This window comes from Wasmannia auropunctata, unplaced genomic scaffold (genome assembly GCF_000956235.1).
Source record: "Wasmannia auropunctata unplaced genomic scaffold, wasmannia.A_1.0 LD335844.1, whole genome shotgun sequence".
In the NCBI taxonomy this organism is placed as follows: domain Eukaryota; kingdom Metazoa; phylum Arthropoda; class Insecta; order Hymenoptera; family Formicidae; genus Wasmannia; species Wasmannia auropunctata.
This window is the reverse complement of record NW_012027046.1, coordinates 1,011,163-1,034,690: the sequence shown is the minus strand read 5'-3', so window position 1 is coordinate 1,034,690 and position 23,528 is coordinate 1,011,163. Positions and strand designations below refer to the sequence as shown.

The window sequence follows — 23,528 nt, the reverse complement described above, 5'->3', positions numbered from 1 at the left end:
TGTTCAAGCAGAAAAAGTAAAATAAGCAATTAGACAAAGCAGTAGATAGATTTATTAAAAATAATATTTATTGTGATAGATATATTAATAGAATAGATAGAATAATTTTAGCTAATAGTGTTCAAGCAGAAAAAGTAAAATAAGCAATTAGACAAAGCAGTAGATAGATTTATTAAAAATAATATTTATTGTGATAGATATATTAATAGAATAGCTAGAATAATTTGTGATAGATGTGGAAGAACGCAAGCCCTATAGTTATTCCATTATCAAATTCAATATAATTTCTATACAAAAGTCATTCTTCAATCAATTCCTTACGATTGGTTGCGGTATTTGCAGATGGTTGCGGAATTATGCCCTGATGATTAGGACCCGGACCACCCATGCCCATCATTTGATTATTTCCCGTGCCCTGGCGTGCTAATGTCTGAAGAGCACCAATTGGATCAGGCATGCCTTGATTGTTGGTGCCAGCAGTACCTGCTGCATTGCCAGCCGCACCCTTCTTGGAATCTATGAGAAGAAAAGAATTTCATTAAAACATATAAGATCTGACGCAAAAGTTATGAGACTGACTTTTAAAAAATCGACAGGAAAACAAGACTTTAAAATTTTGCAAATAAATAAAAAAAAATATTTAAAAAATATGATTAATGATACAATTAATTTAATAAATTATTAAGTAATTCAGAATATATTTACAATTTATTTTCCTAAAACAAATATTTTTATTCGTTTAACAATTATTTAGTTTGTAAATTAACAGAAAAAAACATATTGTCTCGTTGAAAAAATTTACAAGCTACATATGATTTAATATTTTACGTTAACATACTAAAAATCAGTCATTACTTTTATGATAATTTCACATTGTAATGTAATACGAAATAAATATAAAACATTTATATATTACTCATTTCTCTGACATGAAGAATTAATCTTGCAACAAAACCCAGGTACTCTTCCTGTAAGAAGATAGAAAAATATTAATGTAATGTTGAAAGTCTCACACGCGCCTAGTAGAATAGAATGATAATACAATCTACATGATAATACAATCTATGTGATAACTCTCAGATAAACTTTGAAAACAGTTAATGCTACAACAAATCTAGTACTGCAGCATTTTACCATTGAAAGGAGAATATTATAAAAAGATCCCAATTAATTAGTAGTAAAAATACAATTACAGATAATATAGTTTAAAAATAAATATGTATAAAAATATGTAACATTATTATGTTACTCAATAGATTTCTATCTATCTAAAATTTTTTATTTTTCATATTAGTCTAATATTTAATTGTATGTTTATTTTATCTTTAGTTTAATAAGCATAACATTATACATCTATATTTCATTTTAAATCAAGAAAGTATAGCTCAATGCAGCTGCAAGAATAAAATTAATATGTTTTCAGCATAGTTCTAGATATACCTTAGATTTAGCTTTCTGGAAGACATGGTTCTCCATTTCTATGCTATTCTTTGTTGTAGGCATACCAGACACTTGTATGGCTTCGTCACTGTTAACAAAATGTTTAATTACATCAAATGAGAAATTGAGATTTGATTTCAGTTGATTGTGTTATGCAAGTGTCGTTATGAAACAGAAAAGAGAAGGAAAAAGAACAGAATTAGAAAAATTGTATAGAAAAAAAAAGGTAACAGAGGACGGAAAATAAATCTATTATGGAAACATATATATGCACATTGCTAATAAATTACATGTTCATAGGTTTCAAAGAATAAAATTGATATACATACACACATATATAAATAATAATACATACAACGTAAAAGATAAATTTATGTAATAATCTCAGATAATATTGTTAAAAATTCTATAAATGCTTAAAATTTTAATGTCAATTGACGTTTTCCCTCTATGAGGTTAACCGACGCTGTTGACTTACATTTTCGCGACAACGCTCTGACGAAAGTGTTGCGTTTTCCACGAATCGTCTGTGGCCATGATGCACTCCAATTATTAAAATAAAACTTGAAAACGATATAAGGAATATATTAATAATATTATATACGCAAATCTAACGTTTAAGTCAGACTACAAAGAGACAACCGTAAACACGACGAGTACAGTCTAGTCTAACCTGATCTAACCAACGTCCTAGATGGGACAACTTCACGAGCGTGAGCGTCATCTGTCCTTGTTTAATATCTGATAAATAACAAGGATGAAGAAATTCGCGACAGAGAGAATCAAGAGAGAGTGGAAGTAGGAAATGTTTTCTGCTCTGATTGGTTCTGCTATTTTCAGAGGGCAACTGCCGCAAATGTGCATACATTTGTATGTGTGTGTCAACAGTCCGCAATCGTGGACAAGGATCTTAGAAAACGCTATAATGTATGGCATACTCGCTGCTCGATCTATCTATAATGTGTTAGTTTATGTCATCAACACGAAGTAACCTTAAATTTCTTGCAACCTGGAACATATATTTCTTGCTCTATAGTTATGTATTGATTTTGTTTTTATATTTAAAATATATGTGATACAAACTATATTTTGTAGATCAAGAAATTCTATAAATTGTTACAATGGCGTTGTCAAGGGGTAAGTGAAGGGCTTCTTACATGTTTTCAGGCTATGTGTCGACACGTGATTGTATAACCTATAATTTATTGTCGCAATACTTAATCGTGGTCTACCGCAAAAGTGGTATAATTGCCAAAATTCGGTTTTTTATACTTTAAAGGGTTAATAGTCCCATAAGTTAATTAACCTATGAAATAAAAAATTAAATTTGAGTTATTGACAAAATTATTGACAGTGTCATTAACAGATGCAATTTATTAACAAAATATAAATTATTAACTTATAAAACTGTCAATGCTTTAAAATGGGAAATCGAATTGCAGAAAGATGTTTTTACGGCAGCACTTTAATTATTGCGCCCTTTCAAAATAAATTTTTTTATGAATTTCATGCATTTCACAGAACTGTTAAAGCGGTTAAACTCGGATGACTATCCTTTGGCGAAGCGATTAAAGTTAGCGGAAACTGCGTTTTGCGCAGTCGATCTGCCACTCGTTCGGAAAGAGGACTTGCTTCTGGAGTGGCTGTGCAAAACTTGTGCCATGAATCAACACGCTTGGAAAACTTTGAATAATTGTTTGAAGTTTGACCATATCAATATTAGAGCCAATGTAAAACAATCCTTGGTCGATGTGCTTGTACAAATATTGGAGACCGATATGGAAAACATGTATGAGGAGATCCTTGAATGCTGCACTTTGCTTCTTGCTAACAACAGTATGCGGCAATATTTTACAAACAAACCAATGAGTCTGGGTTTATTAATAAAAACCCTGTTAAATAACACGTTGAAACGTTCCGGCTTTGGTCGTGCAACACAGGAAGAATTCAGTCAACTGTTTGAGCCGTGTAAATTGTCGCTTGCAGAAAATAATGCTGTAATAAACGTTATTGACAGTCTGATGCAAATATATAAACAGATGATCACCACAAGAGACGAATTGAGATCAATTTTCATACAGGATATTTTATATCCCATGTGCACTTTGGTCGATCACACGTGTACAGATAACACAAATCGGCTTGGTATAGCAGCATACAAGTGCATCCAACAGTTGTTGCTAGGAAAGAGCAGATCTGTGCAAAATAAGGAGACTGACGGAAGCAGCCAGCCAATGTTCCCAGACTTATTTTGCGTGTTATCTGAGCACGTAAAGACGTCGGATCTTCAGAGTAATCTTCTAACTTATCAGTTTATTTTCCGTGCCGTAATAGGTACTTACAAATCCGATGCTCTTTTGCTGGATGCATTCTTCAGAAATCTAATTAATTTCTCGGGAAAGTACAAATGGGAAATCTTGGACTCTATCCTCAAACTACTGAATGACCTGACGCTCGATTTTGATAATGCCATAGACGGCGTCACGTTGACCGAGTATTTTCAGAATCTCATAAATGAGATTTTGACGTACGACGATGTGACATGTGTGCATTGCAGAGTGCTTACGCAACTTTCGTACATCAATCCGCTTTTGATAGAGAAAAATACCTCGGTTATTTTAAATAAGATACTCATGAAAGGGCAAACTGTCGATCACACGAACCTGTTAATTGCAGTTCTGTACTCCAGCACGAAATTGAGACGAGAGCAAAAGTTCATCTCGCAATTATTAATATCGTTGAAGCAGCACGCTGCAACAGAAAGGACGTACAAAGCGAACAACACGTCTGCAATTTTTCCAGATGAATTTAAAATCAAGCTCTTGATAACGATTAATAATTTTTCCAGTTTACAAACTATTGCAACTCTAAGGACATTAACGCATCATTTAAATACAGATTGTGCAGAATTGTTGCAGTCTAATACTTCGTGTAAGTATCTTGTATTTTTATTATTGATTAATAATTAATTCAACGATAAAGAGTGAATTGGAAATAGGATAATGAATAAATTAAATTAAATGACTGACGAAAGATGTGTAAGTTAATTTTTCTTTTTCAATTTGGTTTGCAGGTAGAAATATATTGATATTAAAGGCGACGGTAGAATTACTCATTATACTTTTCGAGGGCATGCAGATTTTCGAATATACCAGAATATTATCCGCTCACGAGAAATTTGTCGATGGCTTCAGTGAAGTAGGGAATGCATTGTCGCTGTTGATGAACGAGGCATTGTGTTTAAGTCATAACAAAACTGTTACCATAATACTGCTAAATGCGGTGCAGTCGTTGAGCGAAATACAGAATATGTTTAAGTATTATGTTCTGAAAGATGCTGCGCCAAAGATACTACCATTTCCGATTCTGGATGATCCTTGGCAACAATTAATTCAAAGGATTACCAACTTTGGAGAAGACAATTGCAAGAATATCATGGTATTTGAAAAAAAAAAAAAACTATTTTCGTTACAATATGTTTCATTTTGAAAATGGAATATTTTTTTAACACTTGCAAGGAGCTTATCCTCTATATTTTTCTATTGAAATTTCAGAATAAACTTATTTTACATCGACTAAAGTTAGATATATCACATAAACCTATTAAGCTTCATGGTTTAATAGGTAGCCTTGAGTATTCCTGGAGTACTATTTTGAAACATGACACGGATATGCTTGCCTTACTACATGAAAAAGAGATATCGAAAGTGGCATGTTTATTGTTGGCTGATGTAACAACGAGCGAACAGAATTTTCATAAATGGCGTGACATATTAGATAAAGAATGTCTTCAAGAAAACAGGCGCTTTGTTATGTGCCTTCTAAGCCATATTCTTGTCCAAATTGGACAAAGTTTTTCACTAACTATTACCGACCATGTTAACGTTGTAAGTAATATTGTGTAATTTAGTACTGTCGACAAATTTTTTTACTCTGATAATAGTAAACCAATTCTTCATTTTTTATATTTTAATTGATTTAAACAATTTTAGAAGCTGTTGATGGAGAACGGACATAATGATAAATTGTTAGAAGTCTTAGAAATTCTAAAAGAACAGATATTGCAGGAACAATGGATGCAATTGACAGATACAATTTCTCTTAAAATTGAATTATATTTAGAAGTGTTTCTTCATTTGCCGATGATATATTTCAGCCCCAATATAAGAATGTTAATATTCTTGATCGTATTTTTCATTAGTAAGAAATATGAAAAAAGTGACAAAGTATCTGCGTTATGCAACATGATATTTTCAGGTAATTTAATTTTATTTCTTCGAAACATTGTATGCTTGAATTTAATTTTGTAATTATTGGTTACATGCAAAAATATAATGCCAATGAAAAATATTTATAAAAATTTTCTAGATCTATTAGAGAAAACCGGAATCGACGTATTGCAGTATATAGAACCAAAAATGTTGGTAAACCAATTATCGCAAAATAAAGCGTTTTCGAAAGCCTGCGAGTTCTCTCTTAGGAACGTGAAAACGTATGCCACTTTAAAGAGTCTCGTGAAAAGTTGCGCTCAATGCAAGGAAGCTATGTGCATTATTTTGGGATGCATGGATGTTGTCAAACCGAAATTGAATGCCGAACAAAAAGTCATTTTCAGAAAGGCAGAGAAAAAGTTAGCCAAAGCCATTTTAAAAGTATTGCCTGACGATATAAACGACGCTTTCGATGCAAAATGTTTAACAGCAGTGTTAAAAGTAACTGCTCAAACTGGAAAAGTTACTGACACTTTGAAACGATTAACTGAATCAACTCTCAAAAATATATTCGCGGTAAGTAATATGGAAGGAATTATAGTTTTTTTATGGGATATTTTTGCAATTCAAGCGTTGAAAATTCACGAAGATCATTCAGAAATAAATTTTTCTTTTACAGGCACGAGAAAATTCAAGTCATATAAATAACAGTGAATTGTCGCAACAAGGTGTACAATTGTCTGTTATCGTATTGCAACATCGTAAAATATTCGAAGTCGAAGATACGATCATCAGAAACTTATGGTTCATAATGCTGAAGCATCCTTGCAAGAGTGTGATCGAACTTTTATTAGCCTCTACCGGATTAAACGAATTTTACGAGCTTTTAAGATTGTTGCACGATCAGACGGTAATATCCTTATCAATATATTCACACAGCGGCTATTGACAACATTTACGCATTATTTATAATTTATTCCTTGTTTATAGATCAGTAGCTTGTCACAAAAAGATGAAGCGGCATGGACAAATCTGTTTGTCATTTGGAGCAGTGTAATGAGAACGGACATGAACGTTAAACGTAATAAAGTGCGTTTGAATGCGATCAACAATCTGTTGAAAATTGTATTAACGCTGGATATTCCACGCGGATACTGGTCAGGGCTGTTGCGTTTGTCTCGCGATATAAGCAGTGCCAAACATTTAATTATTCCCGACATTACGGTCGATCTTATTACACTGATCAGTTTGAAGTCGCTCGGCCAAGCGAACGTATCGTCGTGCGAAGATGTGCTCGCTATATGCAGAACACTGATAAAAGCCAAAACGGACTTGATAATAGACAGATTGCCCAATTTATTGCAATTGTACAGACACATAGTTAAGATCGTTGTCCATTCATCGAAAAATGTAGCCGATAAATTCGACGAGCATCGATTTAGGTGTTTCGCGCTCGATATCACCAAGTAAGTTCGATTAATTAAAAAAATTTTTAATACACCAATAATGGTATACGTCGATAGTATCGAAGCGATCAAGAATATGTTGATGAAATTTATTTGAAGTAACTGATTTAAAATTGATTTGATGAAGGAAGTAATAGACATTTTCTCTTAGATTTACAAGCATGCTGGTGAAATTGAAGAAGGATATGATCCGACTGAGTCCCTACGTGATCGCCGATCTCTTGCAGTTGGTTGTGGAAGGCACTGTACCATCTTACGTTAAGGTAAAAATATCTCTACCTCCAACCGTTGTTCTATTAGATTATTTTTAATCAGATTTATCATTTCTCTCGCAGATGGCTTTGAACGAATCTCTGTGTCAATTAATTAGCATCTGTGATCAGCATGGACTCGCCTTTCTATCTCGCACACTGCCAGAATCACTGCAGGAGATCTTCAAAGTACAGTTGAATACATTCAAAAAGTTTTATAAATACTCGGGCAAGATTTAAGTTAATCTCTCTTGATTGAGATCTAAGAAGCTTATCTGGAAGGTAAAATTAAAAGGACAGAGGAATATATTCTGTATAAATTTAGTTATATAATTAATTATATATAATATGTTCTGGATAAAAATACATGTTTATATAAAAAAAATGTTTTAACAAATGTTACAGATATGTCCCCTACAGTTCAAACGATATGTAATTATATAATAACAATTTAGAATTGATGAAATGAAAAAAATTTTAATATATAATATATAATATAATATAATTTTAATATAATAATAAATTTTAATATATAATAGTATTTTAATATATAAAATTTACTTAACTGACGAATATATTTATTGTTCATTGTTTACGTGTTTGAAATTTATGATAAAATTATTCGAAGCGAAAATCCTTCGTGATAAAGTTCAAAGTCACGTGCGAGAAACCTAGTATATGTACATATACGTGTAAACAAATACGAACGTCGTCCGTGATGTGCGATCATAGATTCATAGCTAGTATGAAATTTCGAGTGCCGCAAGGATTAAGAAAGGATCACATTTATCTCACATTGATTTTAGCATCAGGACTCGGTATTTACAATTGGAATCATTTGCTCAGGCAACATATGAAAGAACGTGAAAAGGAGCTGAAGGAACTCGGGCTAAATGAGGTAAATTGAATTCTTCCCAAATGACGGTACGATCATAACCTATATACGCCGGTTATAATAATCGAACATTTCGCGATTATGTAACATAACGTTTATGTATATTTAGTGCTTACAATTACAGTAATCAGTATATATTAATCCTTATTGGTGTCATCAATATATTATTAATACTGACTGTAGTAATATTTTGTAGCAAAAAAAAAATTGAAATCAAGTTTACATGCTTAATCTGAAAAAGAGAATAACAAGACGGCAAAATATATATTGCAAGATTTCTTGTTATTTACTCGTAATTTGTTGTTTAAAAAAATGCCACTGATTGTTTTCAAAATAAATCGGATTACGGGCAGAGATTTTGTACAAATGGCACTTTCTTATTTTCAAATATAACATACGCAGTAATGAACGTAATTTTCTAGTTCGGTAACGAAGAGCAACAATCTAGTAAATAAAAGGCTTGCCAAGCTTGGGCTTCTGACGGCTGGCGTAATCTTGTGCGGAGTAGGTTTCAAGTAGGTACATTTTGCTCTTTTTTTTTTATGAAGTACCGACGTTACAGCGAGGGTGAAATTTAGGCACACGTCAGATAATGCGATTCGTTCTCCTTCGCAGACTTTACATACAGCCATGGATCAAACGGCGAAGAGCCGCGAAAGCGGAGGAATTCGCGAACGTGATCTACGAGCAGCGCAAGAAGAGAGCCTTGGAAAACGATTGACGAACTCGAGTTTATACACCGTTACCAATTTCACACATACGTTTTTTTATTTAATATACCTTATAATTTAGATGAAACAGACGAAAACATAGTAACAGATGTAAATATAGCATGGTACAATAGTCTCTATCGCTCCACTATTACATAATCTTATTGAGGAACCCTGTGCCTTATTCTTGAAACTTGGTATTGTAGAATGGAATATATGTAACCACTGCTTTCCAGTCTGTAAAGTATAACAGTGCTAAGGTTCCGCCAGTTCCGTAAGCCATTGCGGTTGCAGACCTGAAAACGTAAAAGAATCATTCGATAACTTAAATACTTGGAGCATCTGACGCAGCGCAAAAGATCCTAACTTTGCATTGGAGTAAAACAGATGTATTCTGCGCTCTTGACATATAAGAGGGAGAGAAATATGTGAAAATATTATAAAAATGGAAAGAATGCTTGCTACTACTTGTTACGCTTATTCTATGCTGTCATTACAGATGGAATGATCAAATTTTTGCTATTCGCATTTTAATCAAGACTGAAGTTTGAATACAAAAAATACTGGAGTGCTCACCATTTCGACGCCAGTTCGACGTGCTTTCGGGTTATTCGCAGAGGCATTTTTTTTGTCGATATCACTCGAGTTTGGCAGTTGCAACTGATTCCGGCTGATTCCTTATTTTTATGCCGAGGAAAGTAAAATCCGGGAGAACGGAAAGCAGAGAGAAGCAAGTCTTTGCACGAGATCGTCTGGTTCAGGAATCCGCTGCAAGGTGCGTTGTCATCGCTTCGCGTACTCAAGTGTGTCCCTAGAATCTAGTAGAATACATTTCTGCCTAATGTAGATTAATTTTAATCTTGGTTTAATTTATCCGTATCTTTTTTCAATTTTTAAAACTAGAAGATAAAAAGTAATTAAACCAAGGTTAAAATTAATTTATATTGAATTATAGAAATGGATAAAGATTACAAATCAGAGATTAGAATTCAATCGGTTAGAGCGAAACGGATTAAAATTAAATATTATATTATATTTTTATTTAATTGAATTCTAATCTCCAATTTACAATCCCCCCAATCTTCAATACGTAGTTCGATATAATTAAATTAATCTTAAAGCGTTTACATACGATGAATGTCGACCGGAAATGGCGCACCGAAGTTTCGGAGTAGCACATCTGTAGTAGCATTTAATAACGGCGCATGCGCATCGCTCGCGGCGGCGACCACCGTGATCGCGAGCAGTCGCGGCTATCGTAACGACGTAGCGGTGGCGGCGGCGGCGGCGTCGTCGGCATTCGGCTTGTCTCGCGCGTCCGTCCGCGTGTGCCATCGGCCGTGCTCGCGCTTGCGCGCATTCGGCGCATTTACAATCGCGGCGAGGCCCCCGTAGTAGTACGTTTCACGACGTGACGTAGCGTGCGCGCGCGAGAGCGTAATATCGAACGGCCGATCGACAGGCTTCGGGGGTTCGGTCCCGTGACAGCCCCCCCGAGCACGCCCGACGCAAACGTCACTCCGCGGCGGTGTAGTGCGCGCCGCGACGACACGATTTTTCCCAGCACCAGTGCCGCGAGGCAACGCGTGCGGCGAGGAGTTCGGGCTTTCACGGCGTTCCACCGCATTCCGCGCTCCCATCGCATCGCGTCTCTTGTTTTTCGCTCGCGCAACGGGAACGTCGGCTCGCCGTGCGCGCTTCTCTCGGAGCATCGGATGTGCCTGGATATGCGCGCCGAGCGTGCGCTCGGCGCGACGACGGCGGCGGCGGCGGATCGGCGATCGGCGGCACGACGAGCTGACGCAGAAGCGGCGACGACGGCGGCGGCGGAGCCGCGCGAGGCCCTCGGCGCGTATTGGTGAGGTGGTACCGAGTGGTGCCGCGATCGCCGGTATACACAGTGGTGTGCCAGCGACAGTGGTGGAATTCTCTTCAAGGCGAAATCTCGGGGAAACCTTCGTCTTCGTCCTCTCCCGGACTCGGACAGGTAAATACCAACGTACGCGCGTGGCACACATGGCGTGGCGAAGGCGCGGACGAGATGACGACGACGACGCCGAGAGAACCGTCGCGTTGTCTCGCTTTGTGTTGTCCGCCGCGGCTACGCGACGCGACGCGCGACGTGTCGGTGACACGACACGAAGCTATGCGACGCGACGCGACGCGACGCATCGGCGGACCTGTTGATATCGCGCCGCTTATCGGCGATACACCGTGCGAGCTGCAGGAATCGCGCGATCACGCGAATCAGCGATATCGGCGCCGACCGTTTTACCCACCTAGACTTTTTTCCACTGGCAGGTGACCAATACCGATGTTCGTTTGACATTGTCGAGAATTTAAATGTCGCGAGTCGCGTGTCGTCGAGATTTTTTCGGCAAACAGCACACCGATCGTCCTACGGCGCTTCGCGGTATCGAGGTGACGTGTGCGCTACACTATACTCCGTTTTAAATTCAATGCCGCTTACAGTTTCGAAGGAGCGGGTTACAAATTTTTCCTCGTGTACATACACATGCCGTCGCGTTGATCGAAAAGTGACAAGTAAAAAATTAGCATTGTTAAAATAATCAAATTCAAAGAAAGTTGACTTTGAAGACTTTGGGGCGATATATTTTAAGCGGTCTGTATACCTATATATATATATTCGTTGAAAGCAAACGATTTAAATTACCGAGATACGCGGGGCTTATCGGGGAAATTTGAGTCTCGATCCGCTTTTACGCGGGCCAACGATACGAATGTGTACAAACCGCGAGGAACGTCGTCGCGAGCGGGAGGCGATTGATCAAACACATGGCGGATATACATAACAACGCTGGCCCCGTAAACACAAAGAGAGCGTCGAAGAAATAAGAGACGTATGTTGACCCCTCTCCCCCCCTCCCCTATCCCCCGTGCGTCGCACGGAGTTTTGTTATATCACGCGAGGAAATAAAATAGCAGCGTAATTGCGCCGCCGCGTTTAAACGCGCGCTCCCACGCGCGAGCGCGGCGCGGCGCGGCGACAGTAGTGCATATACGCGAATTTTTTTAAACTGCCCTTGTAACGCCGCCGATTATCATAGCGCCTTTCACTCGCACGCTTTATGCTCCTTACGGCGAGACTTCGGCGATCGGCATTGTGCGTGTGTATATATATATATATATATACACGTATAATATTCGCCATCGATACTATAGATTTCCGAGCCTCATCGACGAATCTGTAATACTTGAGCGGATTACTCGAAGCGGATACTTTCTATTTCTAACGAAACCCAAAGCGATACCTGCCTCGCGAATCGCCTTTGTGTGTCTCGCACACACGTGAAGAACGTGTCCTCGGAGATACTGTATCGCGATTTACGTGTTCGTATCAGCCGCGAGATAAGTGCGAAGACAATTTTAAGCATCAAGTGTCAGTGGGAATTCGCGGAAATCAAACGGAATATATCGTATGACTGTCGTGTATGTATTAATTTTCGTTTGTGTTTTACATGAAATTTTTATCAGCGAAACGTTCACTCTCGCTGAAATATTATTTAATCGCGTATCTTTCAATTAATTCACCTTCGGTTTTTTTTTCGCGGCTTAGCCTCAACTCAATAATTTGTTCATAACTCAATAATTTATATTTATTCTTAATTTATAATCTTTAGGTCATTAACGAAAGCAAGTTGCAGCTCAATTGTACACGAAAATAAACAATTCCAGATTGTTTGAGAGGGAGTTTAGATCGGCTTAGAAAAGATATGCGAAAACAAAGCCTCGGATATGCAAATGCAGGCCCTCAGTCCACCTAATTGACGTGTGAAATCCGCCGTTCTTTTCGTGTCACTCTATTTTCATCAATATCGACATCAATGGCTTCGCGAAAAAGCGTTCATACTGTACACGAAAATAAACAATTCCGGATTGTTTGAGATGAGTTTAGATCGGCATATGTCAATTTCTATCAATGTAGATTAGCTTTAATCTCGGTTTAACTTGATTTTTGTCTTTTTCTAGTTGTAAGAATTAAAAGAAGATAAAAATTGAATTAAACCGAGATTAAAGTTATAGTCTACATTGGTAGAAATGGACCTTAGAAAAGATTTGCGAAAACAAACAAAGCCTTCGTATATGCAAATGCAGAACCTCAGTTCACCTATATAATTGACGTGTGAAATCCGCCTATCTTCTTTTCGTGTCACTCTATTTTTATCAATATCGATGTCAATGGCTTCGCAAAAGAGCGTTCACGCTGCAGGCATATACATGAAAGTATATCTCGGATTCGCTTGTTCGCGACCGGTGTCGCAGATTTAGGGCACTTGAAGGTATTCGACGTAATGACGATCGCAACGCGACGCAAAGCGACGCAACGCGACATACCCCGCGACCTTCGTGCTCCTGTGGCTTCCTTCGGCAGTGCCGTAGGAAAGATTCTGTGAGAACCGGAATCGCGGCGCGGCGACGAGGTAGCCGAGGCATCCCCTTCCTCCCCCCCCCTCTCCCCCTGTACAACAACCACGCGTCGCGTAACCACATATATTGCATGCAGCAGCACCGCGCGCGCGTTGTGTGTTATACGCGAATCGAAATACTAGCGCGATAGCCGAGCGGTCAGCAGCACTCTGGAAATGCGGCGATAATGTTTATAGAAAGTATGAATGGGTTAGAAAGTATCCAGCGCGGCGTTAAATCGCGACGGCCGCGAACGCGAAAGCGCGACGGCGAATTAAAAACCTGTCGGTCGCGTTCTCACCGTCGTCCGCGGAGCGGGCAGCTGATAAAATCTGTCGACTGGGCAACGGTGCCTTTGCCGCAGCTGCGTCATCGGCGACTGTCTCAACGGCAAAGTCTGTTGTTGTCAAAATATTTGATGGAGAACCGCACCAGATCTTCGTCGTAACGGTCTCAAATATCGGCGTGGCGTAGCAGTGAAATCGCGCAAAGCGACTATCAGACCCCCTCCCCCCCCCTCCAACTATCAGATACCACGTATTGGAGATTGGGAATTGCAAATTAAATATTAGAACTCGGCCATTGAGGTAATTTTAATTTTATTTCGCGTTTCGTTCTGCAGATTGATTAAATTCTAATCTTCAATGCGTATATACGTAACTTAAGTCGCTGTTAAAGCAAATTTCACACGGAAAATTCTACTGTGGAAAGTAATTAATTACTTACTTTTAAATTTTAAATTTATATAATATTGAAACATTTTGTTTAAATTATGGAATGAGTTCTCGAGCAGGAACAGACGATGGGAAATTTCCGGGGTCATTTTACCTACGCGCAATGTGAAATTGCAAAATTGTTTACTACGTACAGGGTGCGCCGGGCATCCGTCATTTGTACCACAGAGAATCGGTCAAAGAATCTGCTGACTGAGAGAAAGCGCGCGCGATGTGAATGCGGCACCCCGTACAATTTGCCGTTTTAATTCACAGAACACGGACGGACGCGTGTTTCATGACAACGGGGCCAACGCGGTGGCGGGTTAATGATGAAGAGGGGCAGGAGGGGAGGGGACAGGGGAGCGATGCGTGCCTCTTTTGCCGCAAGAATGTGCATTATGGAATGCACACGGAGGGGCGAGTACCTAGATATTGTACCACGCGGACGCGGCAGGAAATGGCTGCTTAAGTGCAATAAACAAGCCATTAGTACATATGTACGTACACCGTCTGCGGTGTGTATATTAACGCGATAGCGTAACAGTGTGGCACAATTAAATGCGCGATAATCGCTGCCCCGCCAGAGGATCCCAGCATCCCGCCCAAGTGTGTCACCCGAGAGAGACTGCACGTACAGAGTCGATCGCGACTTTGACGTGCCCCTCTTGCAGATTATGTTGTATTACATCTCGTCGAAGAATACAGCTTTTCTTGAATCTCCGGTGGAAGTACTGATAAGTAGCTACACAGAGAGAATTTTATTGTAAAATTTACCCTGCAGAAAATCATGTTAATCGTAGGACCAGCATAGCATTTCGACGAATTTTATATGATTTTCTTCACTATTTTTTTAATGTACACTACACGGAAAGAACGATTTTGCTGGAAGATAAGAAAAAAATCTGAAAATTTTTGTTATCCAGCAAAATCGTTCTTTTCGTGTACAACCGATTTATTGTAGCACAGTAAAATTTGTCGAAATACTACGTTATCCCACTATTTAACATGATTTTCAGGGTAAATTTTAATAGGAAATTCTCTCCGTGTACCTGATTAATACTAATTGCAGGTGCATTCGTTTCTGGATGCCGATCACGTAACTCTTTCTTCAGGGCGGAAACGCGAAAAGTGAAAATGTTTATGCCATTAAAGTTAATGGGAGAAATTTGCTGCTCATATATATGAACTATTAGCAAATGAAATTACGTGTACTCCGCAAGTATTATAGGTGCGAGCGCGTAAGGCTTACGATATGCTAATGCGGGTGGGAGATATTGTTACTTCGCGCGATAACATATGTAATATGCCAGACGCACAATGGCGCGTGATTTCGCAATGGATAATTCCGGAACGATCAAGTGTAACTGCAGTTGTCAACACAGTCCCCAAGGCTAGAAAGATCGAAATGCACCTTTGCGAATTATTCTACATCTATATACGTAACGCGCGCCGGAGTGACAACATTTGTCATATTTTTCAATCTTTTATCAGATAACAGATTACAGACGGGAGCAGACAAACATTTGACAAACCGCACAAGTTATTTATGATTATTTTTTGTCAATAACATCCTCATAAACGTGTCCAACAAAACTCGCGTAAATCGCTTTTAATTTACACAGAAAGAACGATTTTGCTGGAAGATAAAAAAAAATTTGAATCTGAAAATAATTTTGCTTGGATCATCAAAGTAATTTTGTTGGAAACTAAAAAATGATAAGCATTGCTGTAAAATGTTTTGGTATTCTAGCAAATCAGTTTAACTTTCCAACAAAAATTATTTTGATGGTCCAACAAGAATTATTTTCAAATCTAAATCCAGCAAAATCGTTCTTTCCGTGCAAGATTTTTTATCTTTCTATCAAATAATTTTGAAGTAATTTTTTTTCCTGATCGAGATTCTCAATTTAATTTTTTCTTTTGTAATGACAATCAAAAAAGGATGAATTCTGTGTAGAATATAATACTTGCGATAACATTGTCTTTTTAAAAAAACGTTACGATCGGAATTAAGTATTCTTCGAACTTCCTTCCGCTGAAAATACGACAGCCGAGTGGCACTCGAGGCAAACCGAGGAAGTTGGTTAATCCGATTCATCCTCCGCAGTCCGCGATTCGGCTCGCCATTATTATACTATCCGATTGCGAATCGGAGATCGAAACGGAGCGCGATGACATTCGCGGCGATCCGCGTTATTATATCATTATACCAACGAGCACATGTTGCTCACCCTTTCCCGTATGCTCCTGCAAGGCAGGTATTATATTCCCATTGACTGTTCCTCGCGTCCTACCGGTTTTTCGAAGGATAAAATCAGGTATTACTCGTCCGAGAGACGCGGGCCGTTCATCGATCGAATGAATGCACCGCTGAGTATAACTCAAGCTTTATATAAAATAATAATTTTGTTGCAAAACGTTCTGACCCTGTAATAAAGGAGATGAACAATTTTTGCGCATCTTTTTTAGATAACGACGAGATACATTCGAAGAAATCGCTTTTTTTTTAACGATATTGTTATTTCTATCAACAATATCCGCATCGTAATATTAATTAGCGATTGAAGAATATCTTCCTTGCAATGATTTATGCCTCGCCGCGTTACGGACGTCCCCTACGAGCTACTATAGCGGTTATTGCTTCTCGTTCAACGGTGTCTTATCGCATATAATGCCACCAATATCCGAGTATTGCCACTCGAATGGGAATTAGGGTGGAGATTTCGGGTCAACGATTCACGCGACCTCCTCCAGCTCTTTATTTCTAGATCGACCAAATCTCTCATGCGAACATTTTCTCGATGTCACGTTACGGAGCTTTCCGGTGCGCCGCGCCGCCGCGCCGGCTAAGCACGACGACGAGCGGCATAACGAGCATGATACGCACGACAATTACACGCACCATCGAATCCGCGATGGTGCCGGTATAGAGAGCGTTTGACATCTGGCAGCGGTTTCCAAATCTTTTTCTCGCATTGTCGCGAGCATTGGAAGGTACATTGCAGTCAATATTTAAACGCGTGAGGAATCTAAAGAATTCTTCGAATCTCTCTTCACAGATTTCTCTCCGCTTGAATGAACCTGCATAAAGCTTCCGCTGTTGAAGATGATTGCCGATCTATAAGTAAAGTAATTCGCAAGTAAATTTGGACGTGAAGAACGCGTGATCTGAAAACGATAAATTTTGATCGATAATCGACATATTTATATGATATATTAATATTGAGTTATCAATTTAATATCAAATTGGTAGATGGAAAGGATTAAACGATTTTTCTTCTATCAAATCTTTTTATTTTACCTTGTATCGAAATCTTCAAATTATAGATATCAAATTAGAATAGTATATAATTATATTTTGAATAAAAATGTTAAATTTGACTCGAAATTTGCTGACGAATGAGGCTTTGTTATAGCTATTGCATTGCGGAAGTATAATTTACAATGACTTTATTTGTAATCGGTTACAGCAGTTAACAAGTATTTGTATTTTTCTTCTTCGTCTCAAGAAAATCTATCGTATATTTTTAGTAAGGTGAACGGTTTATTTTTAGACACCATATATAAATCTACATATGTGCATATCAAGCTTTGGGAACCACTGAAACGATGTACGTCACGTGCGTGCGTACGGTTGTGACCGGAGAGGGGAGGGTGAGAGAGCGCGGCAGAGGGGGAGGAGGGAAACAGGAAGGGAGGGAGGGGGGGAGGGAAAGGTGAGCAGGTAGAGAAGCGTATACTACTATACCGCGCCGTGTGCGTATCCAGAGAAATTCGACGTAATGCACGACGCTGAAATTCGCGACGTAGCGCAGCAAAGCGGAACGGAACGGAACGAAATGGAACGGCGCGAAACAGAACGGCACGGCCCGGAACGGGGAACCGCGAGCGGGGCAGGGCCGGGTACACGTCCGGCAGGTCCAAACAAAATCGGCGACTTATGCGCGCATTATAACGACGTCTCCTCGCTCCGACGATTAATCGTCTTGTCTGGGCCCGGCGGGTGTAACCGGAAAAGAAAGGGACCCATGACCTCCAGGCACCTTGCTCGTGCGTGCCCTATACAAGCTCTCGTTTCAACCCTCGTCTTCAACCGTCGCTTTATCTTCGTCTTACTCTCGTCTTATGTATATACTTCGTCGTTACCGTAGCTTTACTTTCGTTTTACCTTCATATTATTATCTCTGTCTTACTTTCGTCTCGTCTTACCTTCGTCTTACCGTCACCTTACCTGCGTCTTACCTTCGTCATCACCCTTGCGACGATCGAGGCACCACGGAGATCGCCAAACGGCCCTAACGGCCGGTGGGACTCTAGCCGGGAAGGCCGTAGCAAGGGGGGGAAGGCCTTTCCCCTCCCCCCCCTCCCTCCTTCCCATTCTCGGGGCCCGATGGAGTCGCCTCTCGTCGGTTTGTCAGTCGCTTTGCCGTACGCTCGTACGCACGAGCGCGTGGTGCCGCCGTGGTGATCGTCACGCGTGGAATTCCAACGAGCGTTGGTTGGGTGTGGCGGACGCGAGTGCGCGACGCTTGTGCGTGCGTACGTAGTAACGTCGGTGGTGCACCGTGTTACCGAAAAAAAAAAAGAAAAAAAAGTACGCGGTTCCCCTTCCGCTCCTCTCCCCGTTTCTCTCTCGCGCCCATTTTTTTCCACGGAGCGCGGAACGAGGAGAGGCGCGCGAGGAAAAAATTCGGCGTCTCTCGTCCTCGCCTTTGCATGCGAAAGTGAAAACCGCGCGCAGGAGGAGGAAAATATTTCGACGTAAAACCAACTTAACGTAACACCACCTTCGTTCGGAGTTTCGCAGGAAGCGAGTAAGGGGGAAGAATTGATCTCGAGACGAGGGAATTCACTGGAGAGGCCACTGTCGAAGAGGGAATTTCCTCGGACGGAGACTTTTTGCACGATAAATTTCTACGAGAGATATAATTGAGAAGTTTCCCTGGGCTTTGAGGAATTTTATTCCTCGCTTTTTTTGCCCGCAGTAACTCGCTGTTGAAGAATTTTGTCACAACTCGCTGTCTGCAACCTAAGAAATTTTGGAAAGGGATGGATTTCGTATACATATACTTCCGTTATTCAAATTAGCATTCTTTGTTGGCGACGACACTCGGGAATGCCTCCCCATTCATCCGCTTTTCGAAGAATTCACCGGCAAGATAAAAATATATCCCCGGGAAAACGTAGACTTTTAAAATAAATTTGCAATTATCTTTCGTGGAAATGTTTATCGTCGAAAGTCGCTCTCGAGAGAGTACGATGCTTTTATCATCGATTTGATTTATTCAGTGACGTAAATTCTATGATTAGAATCGATCCGGAGAAAATATTGACTTAGATCTGGTGAGAGAAGACATCACTTTTACGAGTTGTGCATTCTGTTCCCGATAAAAAAAAAAGAACATTGACGAATTGACTTTGCAAATCGACGACGTGTCCCTCGACGCGACGAGTGGTCTCCGAGGCTGAAAGAATGACGGTGTCTGAAGAGTGAGTACGATATCAGAATGATGAATGAACACGTAGAATAATTTATCGCGCATTATTAAGATCAGAAGATAGAGATAATACCGAGATATCTACAATCTCCTTTTTTTTTTTTAAAGAGAAAAGATCGGAATGTACGCGAATACTTTACTCTAGCAGCGTATTTTCTGTATCTTCCGCGCAAAAAAAAAAAATCGTCGAAGCGAATTGCGATTGGGAAGAGCAACGTAAAGTAACGTACGTCGACATCCGTTTCAAGAGAACGTCGAACACGTCCTACAATTAGCGAGACAAATGTAGCGAGATGCCCGGCGTTCCTAGAAGAGCCTTTCAATGCGAGATCACGTCCGAGCAAATTTCCGAGCGATCCCGCGTGTGGGTGTTTGAAAAGCGGAATTTGTCCCCGACAGGGGGACAAAAAAAAGGGACAGGTTGTCTCGAACAGGCGTCGTCAAAGATTAAGAGAGAGGAAAAAAAAGGAAAGAGATCTCGCCGCCGCCTGTCGTGTCTAAATAGGTGCCTTTAAGGTGCAAGGCGGTCGCTCTCGTTCGGTGTTTACCGACGGCCCCGAGAGATGCGGGAGCCTTGAATGCCCCGGTCGGTCCTCTCATCTCACGGCGCGTAATAGTAAGGAACGGAGCAGCGGGAAAGGAGGGAGCGCGGGAGGGGGGGGGGGACAGAGGAAGGCCGGTGTGGAGTAAGCCGTGTGGTACAGACAGGCGCAGAAACGGTATTTTCGCGCGCGCGCTCCGAACTCAACCAGCGATCGGATATCTATACTTTTAGTCTTTCCGTTTTTTTCTCCTTTTTTTTGTTGCTTCTCTCGCCGGTCGCCGCCTCGCGCCCGAACGAAAGGAAGTCGCGGTGAGTCGCGCGGTCGTCGCGAAGCCACGATCGCCTCCGGCTACGTCAATTTTCGGCGTACTCCGGACGAACACACGTAGTACGGACGTTTGTCATGCACGTTCGTCATGATTTTTGGTCGTTCCAGGAAATGTGCATGTCTTGGGCGCATATAGATTAATTTTTTTTTTAACGGTGGTATCGATCTCTTTCTCTCTCTCTCTCTCGAAATAATGTGAGAGAAATGTGCCGTAGCTGTTTTACTATCAATCCTTTTAAAATTGAGCGCAAAATTATTTGTTACAATATGTTATATGAACAATTTGTGCATTGTACTCGTAAATTTAGTATAGAATATAATATCGAATGTATATTATACGTTCTCATTTCCGCCGAATCTTTTATTAATCTTATATATTTTTTAATATTAATATTAAAGATATAGTTTTAATACTAAATCGTAATATAATACTAACTTATAATTATATTTAATATTAATTTGATACTAAATAATATTAAAAAGAAGGAACTGTGGATATAAAATATAATAAATATATCAAATGTTTAAAATGTGATTATATAAATCTGCGTTGTGGTTGTGATATGATAAATAATATCGCAAAGTTTAATTTTTCTGATACTAAAAAGATCGATATAGACGGAACAGTTTCTCATTTTATCAATATTTCATTGACTGATTCGTGTATAAACATTTGTATACATACAATATTATCATTGATATAAAACGTGCATCGCAATATAAAACGTCTGTCACGTCTTTTGAGTCGGGAAGCGTCGGCATAGCTGACTGTACAAACGCCGAGAGAAAGAAAGAGAGGCGAGACGCGCGCGCGTTATGTGGATACTTCGCGCTTTGAATGCATCATGAGGTTGACACTCCCGAGATCGGCGTTCCGCGATCCGAGAAAACGGCAGGGGGGTGGGGAGAAGGACAGGGAGGAGTAAGGAGGGAGAGGTATCGCGTTGAAGGGCGATGATGTTCGCGATACGTGATCGCGGCTTGTAACGCTTGTATCTCATACCTCGCGCGCCGCGATTCTCTCCGCACGTCCTTCCTCCCGTCCGCGCAGGCTGCGAAATGCTCGCGTACGCAGGGCGAACCGAACGTCGGCGCCTCATATTTTAGCGTATGAGTCATCGCGACGTTTACCTGCATGCCCCGCGTGGAGAAGTAAACGCGCCGCAATGTTGACGTACGCGCCCGCGCCGTTATCGCGAACGTCGATCGGCGGCCTAGAATCCACACGATTCCACGATTCCTCTCGTCTCGGCGAGCGCATCAGGTGCGCTAAGCGTATACTTTCCAATCCGGAACGGTCCCGCGTTGTTTCGATACAATTGTCTTTCCACGCACGCGCGAAACTTTCGAGACATTACCTTGCAACATCTCCTCATTTTACTTTCAAATACGTACTATCTGTCAAAGTTTAAATTCTTACGAATCGCTGAGACGCGACCTTCGCATTGACACCTCAAATAAGTAAACTAGGTCTTGGAAAAGTAGCATTTGTAGTTAATAATTAAATATGCGATGAGAACACACACACACGCACACAACTTTATACATATAATTTTATTATATATATATATATAATAAAATTATATATTTATATATATAAATAGCAATGTTTATTTTTTCTGCGAAATACAATACAATGTAAATCAAGCTAAAAATAGGAGACTAGTCAATGTTTACAATGTAATCTTTACCTACAAAATTAAAATATATCCATTGTATACACATATAGTTAAAATAAAAATGTACAGTCAATATATTTTTATTTTGCAGGTAGAAATTATGTTATAGATATTGAATTTTCTTCCATTTTTTAATATTGCTTGATTTATATTGTATTACCGTTGTCGTCTAAGTTATATTGATCTATACAGAATAAATAAACATTGCTATTTTTGATCATCCAGCGAGAGCTTATGCCTAATAATAATTTTTGTAAATTTTATACACTTTGTCTTTATACTTTTGGACCGATTATTATTCGGTTTTGTAACGCAGTTTTGTGCCAAAGCTAGAAATATATTATATTATTAAATTGATTATAAATTTAATATTATGGATGCTAATAAGCATCTAATAAACCTACAAAGAATTCACTTATTGATGCGTTACATTATTTTACAACTTTGCTGTCTGAATTATGAGCTGTCGGGCTTTCCTTTATAGCTGGCATTTAAATTATCTTATATACTTTTAGACACCAGGCGAGAATTAAATTGTGCGTCAGAGGGTTAATGCTTGCGGTGCAACGAATCCCCTTAGAAGAAATGCGCGGACGTCGCTTTTAAGGTTTTAAGATCGAGGACAAGAGACGTGCAGCCGAGAGGATAGGCGTGGTACGGCGGGGAGGGGCGACCAGGAATGCGCGGCACGTGACTGCCTCTCGAGGATCGTCTCGGTGTCCCCGGAAACGCCGAGGCTCGGGATCGTGCGGGGCTCTCGGTTTTAGCTAAGATTCAAGTTAATTAGTGTCGCCATATGGTCAGCCTTGGCGAGAACTTTCAACCTTTACCAGCCAGCTAATAAAGTTAACACTCTTATATTATATAGTTAAGCGAGCGAAGTTAAAATCGATCGGTCGAGAATAATTTACTCGCCGATTTTAATTAGTTGACTCCGAGCATGATTGGCCTTGGTTAATTAACGTTAACGTTGGACGATCGCGTTGGCGATCAAATTATCGTAAATTATCGTGAGCGTCTTTCTCGAGCACCTCGTATCGTTTGCATTCGAGGAGTATAGGGGTTCGGTTTCTGGATGCACCGCATGCATCCGACACTCGTGCCGCACAGCGAGAATCATAACACACACCGAACGCGATAGCCCCCGAGGGCTGCCTGGCGCACCAAGAACAGACGCCTCGTGCTTTACGTTTGCTGTGATAATTTATCTCGTGGTATCACAACAGACGGTGCCAGTTTTGGCGAGCAATCCCGCGCCACGAGGAAGGGGCGTGAAAGAGAGCGTCAAAGCACGCGGCCGCTCGCGTGTGTTTCTTGGAAAGCTGAATTAAAAATTCTCCGCGCGCTTCCCGATGATTTATA

General features: G+C 40.0%; 4 protein-coding genes across 5 annotated transcripts in view; 2 read left to right on the top strand and 2 right to left on the bottom strand.

The window, feature by feature from the left end:
- The window catches only part of LOC105455789 (mediator of RNA polymerase II transcription subunit 15), an 8,112-nt gene extending 5,981 nt beyond the window's left edge, over window positions 1-2,131 (bottom strand). Inside the window, exons 1-4 of the mRNA XM_011699382.1 lie at window positions 1,919-2,131; window positions 1,441-1,528; window positions 917-968; window positions 322-516 (exon numbers count right to left, since the gene is read on the bottom strand). Coding sequence (XP_011697684.1) covers window positions 322-516; window positions 917-968; window positions 1,441-1,528; window positions 1,919-1,977 — 394 coding nt within the window. The 5' untranslated portion in view covers window positions 1,978-2,131. The remainder of the gene's footprint in view (window positions 1-321; window positions 517-916; window positions 969-1,440; window positions 1,529-1,918) is intronic.
- A 15-nt stretch (window positions 2,132-2,146) lies between these two features.
- On the top strand, window positions 2,147-7,861 carry LOC105455788. The gene is made up of 10 exons (XM_011699381.1): window positions 2,147-2,577; window positions 2,962-4,371; window positions 4,514-4,878; window positions 4,995-5,327; window positions 5,433-5,697; window positions 5,809-6,227; window positions 6,331-6,561; window positions 6,642-7,117; window positions 7,269-7,380; window positions 7,453-7,861. The coding sequence occupies exons 1-10, from the start codon at window positions 2,562-2,564 to the stop codon at window positions 7,606-7,608; spliced, it is 3,783 nt and encodes a 1,260-aa protein (XP_011697683.1). The 5' UTR covers window positions 2,147-2,561; the 3' UTR covers window positions 7,609-7,861.
- Window positions 7,862-9,012: 1,151 nt separating this feature from the next.
- LOC105455786 lies at window positions 9,013-10,168 on the bottom strand. Its single transcript, XM_011699375.1, has 3 exons — window positions 10,106-10,168; window positions 9,550-9,791; window positions 9,013-9,269 (listed from the first exon to the last, which is right to left on the bottom strand). The coding sequence occupies exons 1-3, from the start codon at window positions 10,163-10,165 to the stop codon at window positions 9,155-9,157; spliced, it is 417 nt and encodes a 138-aa protein (XP_011697677.1). The 5' UTR covers window positions 10,166-10,168; the 3' UTR covers window positions 9,013-9,154.
- A 630-nt stretch (window positions 10,169-10,798) lies between these two features.
- LOC105455787 overlaps window positions 10,799-23,528 on the top strand; it is a 46,582-nt gene continuing 33,852 nt past the window's right edge. The window contains exons 1-2 of one of the 2 annotated variants that reach the window (XM_011699376.1): window positions 18,540-18,931; window positions 19,428-19,607. In XM_011699376.1, the coding sequence (XP_011697678.1) occupies window positions 19,591-19,607 (17 nt within the window). In that variant the 5' untranslated portion in view covers window positions 18,540-18,931; window positions 19,428-19,590. Of the gene's footprint in view, window positions 10,961-18,539; window positions 18,932-19,427; window positions 19,608-23,528 lie in introns of those variants that run through there. The other variant, XM_011699377.1, reaches the window with a different exon arrangement.